General features: G+C 41.7%; 1 protein-coding gene across 3 annotated transcripts in view; it reads right to left on the bottom strand.

The window, feature by feature from the left end:
• The window catches only part of ETNPPL (ethanolamine-phosphate phospho-lyase), a 20,579-nt gene extending 7,836 nt beyond the window's left edge, over positions 1-12,743 (bottom strand). The window contains exons 1-7 of one of the 3 annotated variants that reach the window (XM_007452137.1): positions 12,572-12,743; positions 9,794-9,912; positions 9,364-9,523; positions 8,075-8,149; positions 3,211-3,301; positions 1,938-2,054; positions 304-386 (exon numbers count right to left, since the gene is read on the bottom strand). In XM_007452137.1, coding sequence (XP_007452199.1) covers positions 304-386; positions 1,938-2,054; positions 3,211-3,301; positions 8,075-8,149; positions 9,364-9,523; positions 9,794-9,912; positions 12,572-12,627 — 701 coding nt within the window. In that variant the 5' untranslated portion in view covers positions 12,628-12,743. The remainder of the gene's footprint in view (positions 1-303; positions 387-1,937; positions 2,055-3,210; positions 3,302-8,074; positions 8,150-9,363; positions 9,524-9,793; positions 9,913-12,571) is intronic. The other 2 variants (XM_007452136.1, XM_007452138.1) reach the window with 2 other exon arrangements.
• Between the last annotated feature and the right edge of the window lie 764 nt (positions 12,744-13,507).

Here is a 13,507-nt window from a genome sequence, read left to right as displayed (position 1 = left end):
TTCAGCAGGTTTAATCTTCAAATTTTTACTAATTAGGACAAGCTTGGACACCAACTAATCAGAGAAGATGCCAGGTGGGTAGTGGGAGCACAGCTCTGGAGGCTGCCCTGCTGGACCTTGTGTAAACCCTTTATTTGCTGGATCTTGGGAAGGTGGAGGAGTTCCAGGAGTCCTGGGTGGCAGGCACTCCCAAGTGGCTATTTACCAGCTAGTCTGGAAGTATTTCAATACCTTAACAACCAGGATGGCCCTACAGAATTGTCACAGTGCCTTCAGTTTGACCAAGGATGCCCAAGTACATACTCTGCCACTTTCTGGAAGTAGCCTGCTGGAGGAATTATTTGTCCGCCACAACTCTGCATGGATTCAGCAATAAAGGCAGCAATCTATACAAGAGAAGATGGGGTCAAAGTCCATTAGGTCCTCCTCCCGTTAGCCCCTAAAAAAAGAGGACTCCTTACGAGGAAGGTGACTTAAAAAATGGTTGGGAATGGACCCATGGCAAGAGACAAATTGGCCATTTGATTAAAAAGATGTCCACGCTGGAAATGCAAGAATTCTGAAGCATTAGTTTCTGAAATTTTAGGGTACCAATGAAACCATCACGAGAAAATGGTGGAGAGGGTGCCTTCCATTTCTCCATTATTAATTTAAATGCAGTGTTTTCATTAGGAACAACTGAATAAGACTGATGTTTTGATTAGTCTTTAATATGAACCTCTAAAAATTTACCCAGGTTCCAAACACATCACTGGGGTGCCTGTTTGCTCAGCTTGGTAAATTAGGACTGCCCGAACCTGGAATTTGCACTAAGGAGATGAGAGGGTGACTGGTGGCCACGAACCTTAGTTATTGTGCTATATTTCTGGTTCTTGCCCTGAACCAGGCTTACAACTTAACAAAATTAGGCAGTTCACAAAGGAACTGAAGAGGATGTGTTCTAGAGGCCAAGAAAGGAGAAGTAAAAATAAGTAACACTACATTAAGAGAAAGCATAGAAATAGTATGAGATAAGAAGTCAAGCAGTCAACTATATTTCAATTAAGAAAAAAAAAGGGGGGGGGGAACTAACGTTCTAGTCCAGACTACCTCTGTTAAGATATGAAAAATGAATGGGAAGAAAAGAAGAAATAGTTAAGAAAGGCAAATGACTTTCCAGTCATTAAGATAAGAATACTTGAACTGGAAAACACACAGGCTTCACTTTCATCCCAATTAAAAAGTTTTTTTTATTACCATGTTGGTGCCATAAGCCAATTGAAAGGCAAAGCATGTGTCAAATCACATTAAAACTCCATGTAAGTAACGCCTGAAGGGGCTGAGAATTACCGTTAAGCTGAAGACAGTAGGGTGAAGACTGAGAAAATGGAAACTCTTTTTTTCCTAGCTGGGAGGATTCTGGTTTGTTTTAGAAGTGCAGACCCAAATTGGAAGAACATTTTCCTGCCTTGTGTTACGCAGGCTCTTCGGCTTCAGGAAAGTTGACCCAGTTCTAGGGAAAAGCCAAGGCTCCCTGGGTCCAGGAGTCTGCAGTGGCCCCAAGGCCCCAGGGCCACCCTGCCTCTTCCCTCCCTTCACCTTATATTAGCCCCTCGTGCTACTCTCAGTTGGAATGTTCTGTCCGTGAGCTATCACCTTTCTTAATTTTCTCCTCCTATCACTTTGGACCAGAGTCTGCATCCCAGTGGGAAGGTCAGAATTAGACCATCAGTTCTGAAACAGGTATAGTAATTACATTTCCAGGATAAATAAAAATAGTCTTAGGGGCATGACTATAATAATGTACTATTTGAAATATGAACTAAGTAAAAACGTAACTAGAGAAGAACAGAAAGCGATTTGAGATCTAATCCTTTCCCACCTCTCCAATGTATCACAATGATTTCAATCTATTTTATAAAAGATACTAAAGTGTTTCCAAAGCTATAAATACAAACCTTCCTTCCACTGTTATGAGCTTCGTCAATAATTTTCTTCACTTCATCGGCATAAGCACTGGCCGGGTCTGTATGGTCTTCTCTGTATTTTCCTCTGTACGTATCTGGAGCTGGTGCCTGAAAACATCAAAAGATAACAGTTTCTCATGATTTGTCTCCTGGTCAAATGAGCTTTTAAGAAAGGGCCTTTCCCTCCAGGAGCATAATACTGTAGAAAGGTGACTCGTGGACTTAAGTGACTCTAGGTTCTTTTGTTCTTTTTCGTTAACATTTCTGAATTCTGTGAGACTTGAAATCTTTGCATTGTGAACAGGAGCTTGGGTTTGCTCCTAGGCCCTTAGAAGTCAAGATTGCATCCCTAGTCACATAAGGGACAAATTCAAACAACAAGTGTGATTATGTTATTTGAAAATTTCAATGAATGGAAACTGTATTAGCAGTTCTATATCGAAAATAAACAAACACTTACCAACTATATAGTAAACTGTAATCATTCAGAAAACTAGAGTGCCTTAGCGCTAATTTCAGATCTTAAAATTTTGAAAGAATGTATTAATGATTCTTTTAAAAAAGTCTACTGATCCTTAATTAAGCCAAATGAGTTTTACTGTTTCAACAGCTTGGTTTCTTTATTTTCTTTATTAAATGATATTTATTTTACTTAATAAATTTACATAACAATTTAGCATAGAGAAATTTTAAGACAGTCATACACACTTGATACAACTCTGAGTTTCAAATAGGCTTCAGCGATAGAAAAAGTAATTTAAACACCAAGGGGCAAGAAAAATAAAATGAGAGCTGTGAATAAGAGCTATCACTACCACTATACTGATTTGTATGGTACTCATCAATGGATTTTTTTTTTTTTTTTTGCGGTACGCGGGCCTCTCACTGTTGTGGCCTCTCCCGTTGTGGAGCACAGGCTCCGGACGCGCAGGCTCAGCGGCCATGGCTCACGGGCCCAGCCGTTCCGCGGCATGTGGGATCTTCCCGGACCGGGGCACCAACCTGCGTCTCCTGCATCGGCAGGCGGACTCTCAACCACTGTGCCACCAGGAAAGCCCCAGTACTCATCAGTGGATTTTAAACCACATCTTGTCATTAACTAGCTCTTTGACTCTAGCAAACAGATCTTTGCTAAAGATCTGTAACTGCTCTAGATCTTAGTTTCCTTTTTCATGGTTTCATTTCAATGCAAGGATTGGACTGGGTTATCACTGGGCACTCTTCCAGTAGTAACATTCTGATTCTTGGATTCCAAGATACTTACCACATGCACAAATTCTTTCTTGACATCTTTGCCCTTTTGAAATTTATATGGACTGATCTCAATTAAAGATGATAGGTGACCATGGTAAGCACTGAAAAGAAAAAGGATGGTAACCAAAATCACTCAAAGAAAGACGCTTTTCTAGTATATGAAAAATAGTACCACACATCATCCAGGGAGAATCTCAACATTGGTGCCAGATTTAACTATATGGAATCTAATTTTTCATGGTAGGACTGGCCATTAATTTGTCCCACTCTCCTGATCCAGGTAATAAAACACATAGAAAGCCAAGTATGTATCCTCATAGACAGTTATTTTTAGCAGGAAACAACTTAATTTCTTTGGATTGCATTAGCTCTGCTAAATTAGATTATCTAAATGTAAAACATTAATTTCTATAGCTTCATGAGAAATTTCAGATGTATGTATTCTTTAAATGTATTTGATAGTTGCATTCTAGTAAATTTTAAAAACAACTTTATATCACAGAATGGGCTGCATTTCTGTCTGGGATGGTTTCAAAGGGATATCCAATTGCTCAGATGAAAGTTGGTAAGGAACAGGAGGTCTTTTCTAAGAGAACTAAGATTAAGAGGTAATCAAGTGGCTATGAAATTCCTTTCTTTCACTTAAAATACAGATGGCTGTGATATTCCCTTTTATGTTTCTTGCCCAGAGCTATATAATTGGGAGGCCTGGAAAAGAAATTATACAAGGCCCATGAATAGATAAAGCAAAGAGGGAGGACTCTTCCTACCGTAGATTAAAACATGCTACAAAGCCATAGTAATTAAATTAGTATGGTATTAGAATAAGAACAAAGTCACGACTGGGACAGAAGTGAGCTCAGAGACACAGCCATACATAAATGGTAACACAGCGGCCTCTTGGTGGAGTCAATATGAGGAGCAGTTATAGAGGTAGTAGAAGAAAATAAAGAAGAGCATCTTTGTGATCTGAGGGGTGGGGATGGGTGTGTGTGTGGGCAGAGATATTAACAAAACTTAGAAAACCAAACCATAGGATGAAAATGTCAACTATTTGATTTAATCAAATTTTTGGAGGTTGGACGATACCACGGACAAAGTTAAAAGCCAGATGATAGGTTGGGAAAAAACATTTGAAATGTCTCAAACTAAAAGAGATTAATGTTCAAATGGTGGTTCTTAAGTCTATCTGCATATTAGCATCACTTGGGAAACTTTAAAATCGATACTGTTTCCTGGAATCCACCTCTAGAGATTCTCTCTCACTCTCTTTTGTTTTTTTTTTTTTTTTTTTTCATGCCACGGAGCGGCTGGGCCCGTGAGCCATGGCCGCTGAGCCTGCGCGTCCGGAGCCTGTGCTCCGCAACGGGAGAGGCCACAACAGTGAGAGGCCCATGTACCGCAAAATAAAAACAAAAACAAAAACAAACAAAAGTGGTTGCATATTGGCTCTTTCATATGGTTCAACTTAATAGATTACCCTGGGTCAGATAACTGACCCTTCGTCTAATGACAACAAAACCATCTACCATGTTTAAGTTTGACCCTCTTATTGGTGATTTACTTTTAGCTGAGTCGTCAGCTCCTGTGTTGATGAGGAGCATGAATATGTATGTCAGCCTTCATGTCCATAAGTCTTATACTTCTTAGCAATTACCTAGGCTCAGCCAACATATATCCGTGGGCTCTTGAGTGTCCTCAAGGCACAAAACCTTACTTCAGCTATCCCCTTATGCAGCTGTATTAGTTACCTGTTGCTGTGTAACAAATGACCCCAAACTTAGTGACTTAAAACAACAGACTTCATTATCTCACAGTTTCTATGGGGCAGGAAGTCAGGAGCAGCTTGGCTGGGTGGTTCTGACTCAGGGTCTCTCATGAAGTTGCCCTCAAGATGTTGGACAGAGCTGTAGTCATCTGGTAGCTTGACCTGGGCTGGGGGATCTGCTTCTAAGAAGGTTCACTGGCATGGCTATTGGCAGGAAGCCCCAGTTCCTCACCATGTGGATCTCTTCATAGGGCTGCTTGGGTTTGCTCAGAACATGGCACCTGGCTTCCCCCAGGGCAGGTGAACCAAGGGAGAGAAAGATGGAAAACACAAAGCCTTTGATAGCCTTCCCTTGGAAGTAATTTCCTCCATATTCTCTATGCTAGAAGCAAGTCATTAAGTACAGCCTACGCTCTGGGGAAGAATATTAGGTTCTGTAAAGGAGGGAAATGTTAAAGAATTTGTGGTATTTTTTTGTGTGTGTGTGATCCACGGGCCTCTCACTGCTGTGGCCTCTCCCGTTGCGGAGCACAGGCTCCGGACGCACAGGCTCAGTGGCCATGGCTCATGGGCCCAGCAGTTCCGCGGCATGTGGGATCTTCCCGGACCGGGGCACAAACCCGTGTCCCCTGCATCGGCAGGCGGACTGTCAACCACTGCGCCACCAGGGAAGTCCTCTCTCTTTTTTTAAATTTTTTAGTTTTTTTGTCTGAGCCGTGCTGCATGCAGGATCTTAGTTCCCCGACCAGGAATCAAACCAGCAACCCCTGTGTTGAGACCTCAGAGTCTTAACCACTGGACTGCCAGAGAAGTCCCTAGAGATTCACTTTAATTGGTCTGGAGTGGGACCTGGGCACTGGCATTAAGAAAAGAAAATTTCCCCAGGTAATTCTAAAACACAGTCAAGGCTGAGATCCTCTCATCTAAACTATGCATATGCAAAAGCAAGGATGGAAATCCCAACAGAAAAACGGGCAAAGAATATAAACAGGTAATTCTCAGAAAGGAAGTCACAAATGCATAATAAGCATATGAAGAGATGCTCAAACTCATAATTAGAAATTGCAAATAAAAACAACACTGATAGGGACTTCCCTGGTGGCACAGTGGTTGAGGATCTGCCTGCCAGTACGGGGAACACGGGTTCAATCCCTGGTCTGGGAGGATCCCACATGCCGCAGAGCAACTAGGCCCGTGCACCACAACTACTGAGCCTGTGCTCCAGAGCCCAAGCCACAACTACGGAAGCCCGCATGCCTAGAGCCCGTGCTCCGCAACAAAGAGAAGCCACCGCAATGAGAAGCCCTTGCACTGCAGTGGGGAGTGGTCCCCACTTGCTGCAACTGGAGAGGGCCTGGCCGCAGCACTGAGGACCCAGCGCAGCCAAGGATAAACAAACAAACAAATAAATAAATAAGTAAATTTATGAAAAGGGAAAAAAAATCCTGAAAATTAAAAAAAAACCAACAACCTTGATATCATTTTATACCTATTAGACGGCAAAAATTAAGAAAAATAAAAAGAAGGTAGGATATTCTTAGTTTTTGGTGAGGATACGTGAAAATTGGACATTTCACGCACTGGGTAGAGCGTGCAACCACTTTGGAGACTGATCTGGCAGGATTTGGTCAAATCAACAATGTTTACCGTACCCTGTACCCCTATGGCATAGCAATCTTGTTTCTGGGTGCTTTATCCCCAAGAAATTCTCAGAAAGGTCTATAAAGGCACATGTACAAGGGCACTCATTGCCGTGTTGCTTGTGGTAGCTGGGAGTAAAGGGCAGTCACAGTATCTATTCTGTGGTAGGCAGGCAGAATCATGCCTCCCCTCCCTAAAGATGCCCATGTCCTAAGCCTCAGAACCTAAGAATGTTACATGGTAAAGGGAACCTTGCAGACGTGATTAAATTAAGGATCATGAAATGGAGCAATAATCCTGGAGGGTCAAATGTTATCACAAGAACCTTTATAAGTGAAAGAAGGCAGCAGGAGGATGGTGGTCAGAGATAGACGAGGTGATGTGAGGATGGAAGCAGAGGCTGGAGTGATGCAATGTCTGGTTCTGAAGATGAAGGAGGGGACCACAAGCCAAGGAATGCAGGCAGCCTCTAGAAGGTGGAAGCAAGGAAACAGATTCTCCCCTAGTGTCTTCAGAAGGAGTGCAGCCCTGTTGAACCTTGATTTTAGCCCAGTGAGACCCATTTTGGACATCTGACCTCTAGAACTGTAAGAGAATAAATTTATGTTGCTTAAGCCACTATGTTTATGATAATGTGCTATAGCAACAATAGAAAATGAATATACCAATCAACACATAAAACAAGAGAAGCCTATAGAAGGGTAAGAAATGAGGTGCATGTTCAATTCAACCCTTTGTGTCTGAGATTAGTGGGGTGGAGAGGTAGAAAAAAATTTTAAATCTCACTGAAGATGGAAGTTATCAAGTTTCTAGTTTAAAATATAATGAATTCATTTTTGAGAAGTAAAACTAAATAGTGACTATCAAAAGTCACAAATTAATGAGAAAGAACTATTTTTACTTGGCTATCTGTTGTCTTTAAAATTTGCTCTAGGGAATTCCCTGGTGGTCCAGTGGTTAGGACTCCACACTCTCACTGCCAAGGGCCCGGGTTCAATCCCTGGTCGAGGAACTAAGATCCCACGAGGTGCATGGTGTGGGCAAAAAAAGAAAAAAATATATGCTCTAAATTGTTATCTTTTAAATTAATTAGGTGAATAATCACAATTGTGACATGAATGCTTGGATTTTTAAGAAATTATATTTTTATTCTGAAAAAGATGGAGTTACACACACATTGCAGTGGCTCAATTAACAGTTAAATGCGTGAAAAGTAAACCCTGATTCATGCAAAGCCCATGAGACCATGACCACAGCACCCAAAAGAGCCTCCAAGTACTTGGAAGGAATTAAGTGTCCTTCAGGCCTGAGCTGGCCTTGAAACCTATACATAACAAAAAAGAAAATCCTTGTGCCATTCATCTAGCCTCCTCCATACATGCTTATGGTATTAGTATGGAGAGGATCAATATAATTTTGTCTCTGAAGGCATTTCCTGCTTAGAAGTCTTGTGTTCAAGACTTACTGGTCGAGAGTGATCACGTCTTGGTGGTCTCTGAACTGCCGAGCCAGGCGTAAGGCTAAGTCATTGGCTTCAGATCTATTAAGAGAGCAGAGAGAGAAGGGACAATGTGACATAAGCCCTTTTAAAAATCTTTCAAACTATTATTTACAAAGTTGAGGATTCCAAAGTCTGTTTAACTTCGAGATTATTCTTTGTACTACTCCAGGTTCTGTCACCTCCAGTCTTTGGTGACACTGCTCTCTCTCTAAGGCTAATCACTCTTTGGCAGTATAGGATTCTTCAGAAGTGAAAGTCAAATATTATATTTAATTTATTGAAGGCAAGAATGCCTTAGAAGAACAAATTAGATCCGAAAATGTCCTAATTCTTTACAAAGAAAAAAGAAAAATCTTCTGGTTATAAACCAATCTTCTGGTTATTTGATTTTAAGGTATCTCACTGAAAAGAGAAAATGAATCACAGAATCATAATAGAACATTCACAGGATTTCTAATCGTTTTAATTCATATATATCATTTTAAATTTATGCTGTATAGACAGATTTCCTCCCAATATAACATTGTGCAGGTGAGCTTTTCTCCTGTCATTAAACATGTATTTTCAAAAACATACTTTTTAATGTCTGTATAATATTCCATAGAATGGACATATCTATTCACTTGAATTGACTCATTCCTTCTTTGTGTTTGTGTTGGGGAAATTCTTACTGCCTAAGGAAACAAATCAATCAAAAATCTTATAATACTTATATAACTTGTTTAGTACAGTTCTTTTTTCGCCAAAATTCCTTATTCATGCTTTGAAAGAACTATCTAGGTTCATCTAGATTCTTTAGCTACTTACTCTATTGCCCAAAGAAGTGGGTGCCATTTGACTAGTTAGGTTTTCTCACATGAACACCAGACTTGGATATTTTTGCCAAAATTTTGTTACAACCCAAGTATCCATCCTTTAGGGATACTTAAGGGTATGCTTTCCCCATCTTTCTTTCACCAAGGAAGCTGTGGTAATAAAAAGCTGAGTGGCGTGCACTTGTTAATCATGGGACTGTTGTTATAGGCTGTGTCAGGAGTCCTGGAACATGCTGCCAGGTATCTTATCTACAAAGGGCTGGTGGGCCAAAGCAAAAGAACCAGAATGGTCAGGTCCCCCATGTGGGGTCATTAGTAAACGGCAAGAATCTCAGGAAACCTTTTTAGATATTTGTACTCCACCAGCAATCAAACAGAAAAGAGAGGAAACAAAGAGATTGGTGGGAATGGGGATGGGTGGAAAACCTCAGAACATACCCTGAATTTGTAAAATAGCAAACAGAGAGTCTGTCCGGCAGGGTTGCTGACAGGCGCTTGGCATACTCAACAATGTTGTCGTGGAGGAATCGAGAATTTGTATTTAGTAGTTCCATCTGTTTCTGGGCAGCTTTGACCACTTCTGGGTGGCAGTGTCCCACTAAAATTTAGAAGACAAAAGTCCCCAAAATGAGTTACAAATCTAAATGCCTGGGAAGTGAGGGGCATTCTGAAGCAAGCAAAAAAAAAAAAAAAGGTTGATTCTGTTGCTCTCCCACATTTTGTTCTAGCTTTTCCCCGCCTAGGACTACTGGCCCTGTGCAGCCGAGGAACTGCAGCCACTGCAACTCCTGGGACAAATATCAACGGTGCCAAGTCTGCCTTACTCCAGAAACGTAGCCTTCAAGGCACGACAAAGACAGCACATTACCATGGGCTACGTTGTTGATGCAATCCAAGTACTGTTCACCTTTCTCGTCAAACATGTACTGCCCCTGGGCTCGCACTATTTTGATGGGATCCGCAGCAAAGAAAACTTTGCAGGAGGGCCTAGAAATAATGAAAGGAAACACTTTGGTCTGGTAGGACTGCTCAGTGTTTTTCCTTCTCAATGAAGGTCACGATCAGTGGAAAATTACAATTATGTAAAAGAAAGGGAAAACACAACCTGGGTGACATACTTTTTTTTTTTTTCATTTCATTTTAGCCTGGTACCTTTTACCTTAATCCCCCACCCGTGATACCGCTCACATTTCTTATGCTTGTTATATTAAATTTGCCATGATCTGACAACTCTATTTAGAAGCACAAGGATCAACTCTGACAGCTCTAATTACACAAACCAATAACTAATTTTCCTTTGAGAAATTTTGTTCAACCAGGAAAAAAAACAAACTTTTTTTTTGAGCCTTCCTATGTGTCAGGAACTGACAGCTATTACAAATATTATCTCATTTAATCCTCCCAACAATAATATGAGTTATTATCATTCTCATTTTTATAGTTGAGGAAACAGACACTGAAAAATTAAGAAGCTTGGTTCAAGGTTACACAGCCAGTGAGAAAACCAGAATTTGAAAGTAGACTGTCTTGATCGTAACTAAATTTATCATGGTGAACATTTTGAAAGGTACAGAAATATTGAATCACTATGTTGTGTAATAGTTACTAACATAGTGTTGTAGGTGAATTATACTTCAAAAATAAACTCATAGAAAAACTCATACTAGGGATATAATTTATATGTACAACATGATAAAGATAATTAACACTGCTGTATGTTATACATGAAAGTTGTTAAGAAAGCAAATCCTGAGTTCTCATCACAAGGTAAAAAATTTTTTTTTCTATTTCTTTAATTTTGTATCAATATGAAATGGATATTCACTAAACTTATTGGGATAATGATTTCATAATGTAAGTCAAATCATTATGCTGTGCAACTCAAACTTATACAGTGCTGTATGTCAATTATATATCAATAAAATTGGAAGAAAAAAAAAAAGGTAGACTGTCTTATGCCATAGCCCAAAACAGGGCTTGCTTGCTAATCTAATCTCTCCCTCTAATCTAATTTGTAGAGAAATGAATAGCACTAAAAGCTAAATACAAATAACTTAGTGTTAAATACTACGCAGGAGATTTTACAGATCATTTTCATGTCTTTTGATTTGTATTTGTCCTGCATCAAATGGATTTCCCTTTCTTAAATAATAAAATCCAATTATTATTCTAACCCTTTAACTCACTCTTTTCAGCATAATAAAAAGTCATCCATATTTTTGGTTATTTGGATGGCTTGCTGGAGTACAGATTTTAGCAACATAGAAACATCACAAAGATTTCTGAACTCGGTTCTATGGACATTTAGAAACTAAAACAAAATATTATTTTTATTTTGGTGATTTTGCATGCACAAAAAATACCACATGCATTGGAGGTAGTTTAGAGGGTAATTAGATACATATTAAATGGATATGCAACTGTTTAGAAAGTATTGTGATTATTGTGAATAGGTAATTAAATTTTAAAATTGCCTAAGATTAAGCATCATCAGCTAAGATGAAACTAATATTTAATGAGAATTTCTTCTTGGTTCAAATTCAGCTGTTAGTTTATACCTACAAGTTAAAATCCAGAAAAACCCTTCGTTATGAATGTGGGCTGAAAACTTCGGACTTCACCTTGCCTCCTTGTTAATGTACCTCCCATCTTCTCACTCAGACTTCAGGTGAAATTCTTTCTCAGTCATTCCATGGCTACCATTCCTCCTTTCACAGAATTTGTTCTGCTCACGTCAGAAATCATTAGGTTTTCATTGGAATCTAACTATATAGGATTGAAAACTAACAGAAAGGAGTGCTGATTAGAAAAAGGGAAGGAGGTGACCATTTTGACCCTATTGCGGGGGTTGAGAGAGATATAACTAGTCTCCTAAACCACCTAGAAACCTCCTGGGTTGAGATCAGATCAATTCTCAAATCAGATCACAAGGTAACTTGACACTACTAGAACCAGAGCCCAGGTCTGACCTAAGGTTCGGTCCTGTACGCTCACCAAGTCGTCTATAACACGAGTAAAACAAAAGTAGACCGGAGAAAACACTGCATCTTTAAATTGTAATGAGGGCACAGCTGGGGAGACCAAGGTGAGTAAGTGGTATCTTACGCTTAAGAAAGTGGTTTCAAAGTTTTTTTACTGGCTGGATTAACCTTTTACTTCTTAACCAAGCGTGCAAGAAGAAAAAGTTCACTTTAAACAAAAGTTGTCATAATGAGTTTTCATTGCCATCGTCAAAAATATTTCGCAGTTCAGTTTTCTAAAACTTTCGAGGTGGTGGGAGCGGCGGAGAGCTACCCGTCTCCCTCCCAGAGCCCATCGCTGGAACGGTGCTCTACTTCAATGGCTCTCAACCTTCACGGTCAATTCCCCCAGCCGGCCGGCCGGCAGCCCTCACCCCCTCGGCGGGCTGCAGAGCGCGGGGACCGCTCTGGAGCCGGCTGGTCGGCAGCCCCCTTGGGCGGAGGCGAGGCGGGGCGCTCCGGGCGGGCGGCGGCGCGCGCGCGCAGGTGCGGCGGGCGGGTGACGGTCCCGCACCCCGCCGGCAGCCGCCCGCTGGCCCGCCCCCTGCCCCGCTGCGGCTCTGCGGCCCCCGCGGCGGTGATTTTCCCCCTCTCTGCGCCTTTCCTCGGGGCTGGGGAGCGCTCACGCGATGTGCTTCCTCCTCAGCGCAAGGGTGTCTTGCTTCCTGTATAGCTCGCACATGCTGGCGGGGTGCCGGGCGCCCCCAGGGGTCTCCCCTCTCCGGTCCGTTCGCCTCTCTCGCGAGCCCGCGGGACTGGCTCAGCGGTGGCCCTTTTCTCCCGTTTTCCCCCGTTGGGTCCCCTTGCCCCGGGCGTCGGAGGTCAAAGGCGGCACCAACTAGCCAGGGTCATCTCCCTTTTAAGTCTTGCCCAGCCTTTGCCCTTCGCCAAGCCCCACCCTCACCCTCCTCCTCCGCCTGGTGCCTGCCTGGCAAGTGGCTGGACTAGCCACCGAGACTTTAGCCACTGAGTCGCCACCCACCCCAGCCCCCCGCCCCCGGTCTAACTGGCTCCTGTTCCTGCCCTGCTGCCCACTTCGCCTCCCCACCCCTGTTACTTCTCCTAACTCGCCTTTTATTTCCTTAAATTTGCCTTGCCATGGCCTTTCTTCCTCCTCTGCCTGTGAATTCCCTCCTTCCCACTTTCTCTCTCTCCCTTTCTTTCTTTTTCTTTCTCTTTCTTTCTTTCCTTCTTTCTTCCTTCCTTCCTTCCTTCCTTCCTTCCTTCTTTCCTTCTTCCTTCCTTCCTTTCTTTCTTCCTTCCTTCCTTTCTTTCTTCCTTCCTTCCTTCTTTCCTTCCTTCCTTCCTTTCTTTCTTTCTTTCTTTCTTTCTTTCTTTCTTTCTTTCTTTCTTTCTTTCTTTCTTCTTTCCTTCCTCCCTCCCTCCCTCTCTTCCTGCCTTCCTTCCCTCTTTCTTTCTCCCATTATTTTCTTGTAAACATTCAAAGAGAGGCGCTCTCTGGAGACATCAGGAGGTTCATCTCCATTCTCATTTTGAGCATATTCCTATACCATAATCTACTCAGCAAAAGTAACAAGTCTTATGCCCTAAGGATAAATAAC

Source organism: Lipotes vexillifer, unplaced genomic scaffold, assembly GCF_000442215.2.
Source record: "Lipotes vexillifer unplaced genomic scaffold, Lipotes_vexillifer_v1.1 scaffold22, whole genome shotgun sequence".
Taxonomy (NCBI): domain Eukaryota; kingdom Metazoa; phylum Chordata; class Mammalia; order Artiodactyla; family Lipotidae; genus Lipotes; species Lipotes vexillifer.
This window is presented reverse-complemented; position numbering and strand designations above follow the sequence as displayed.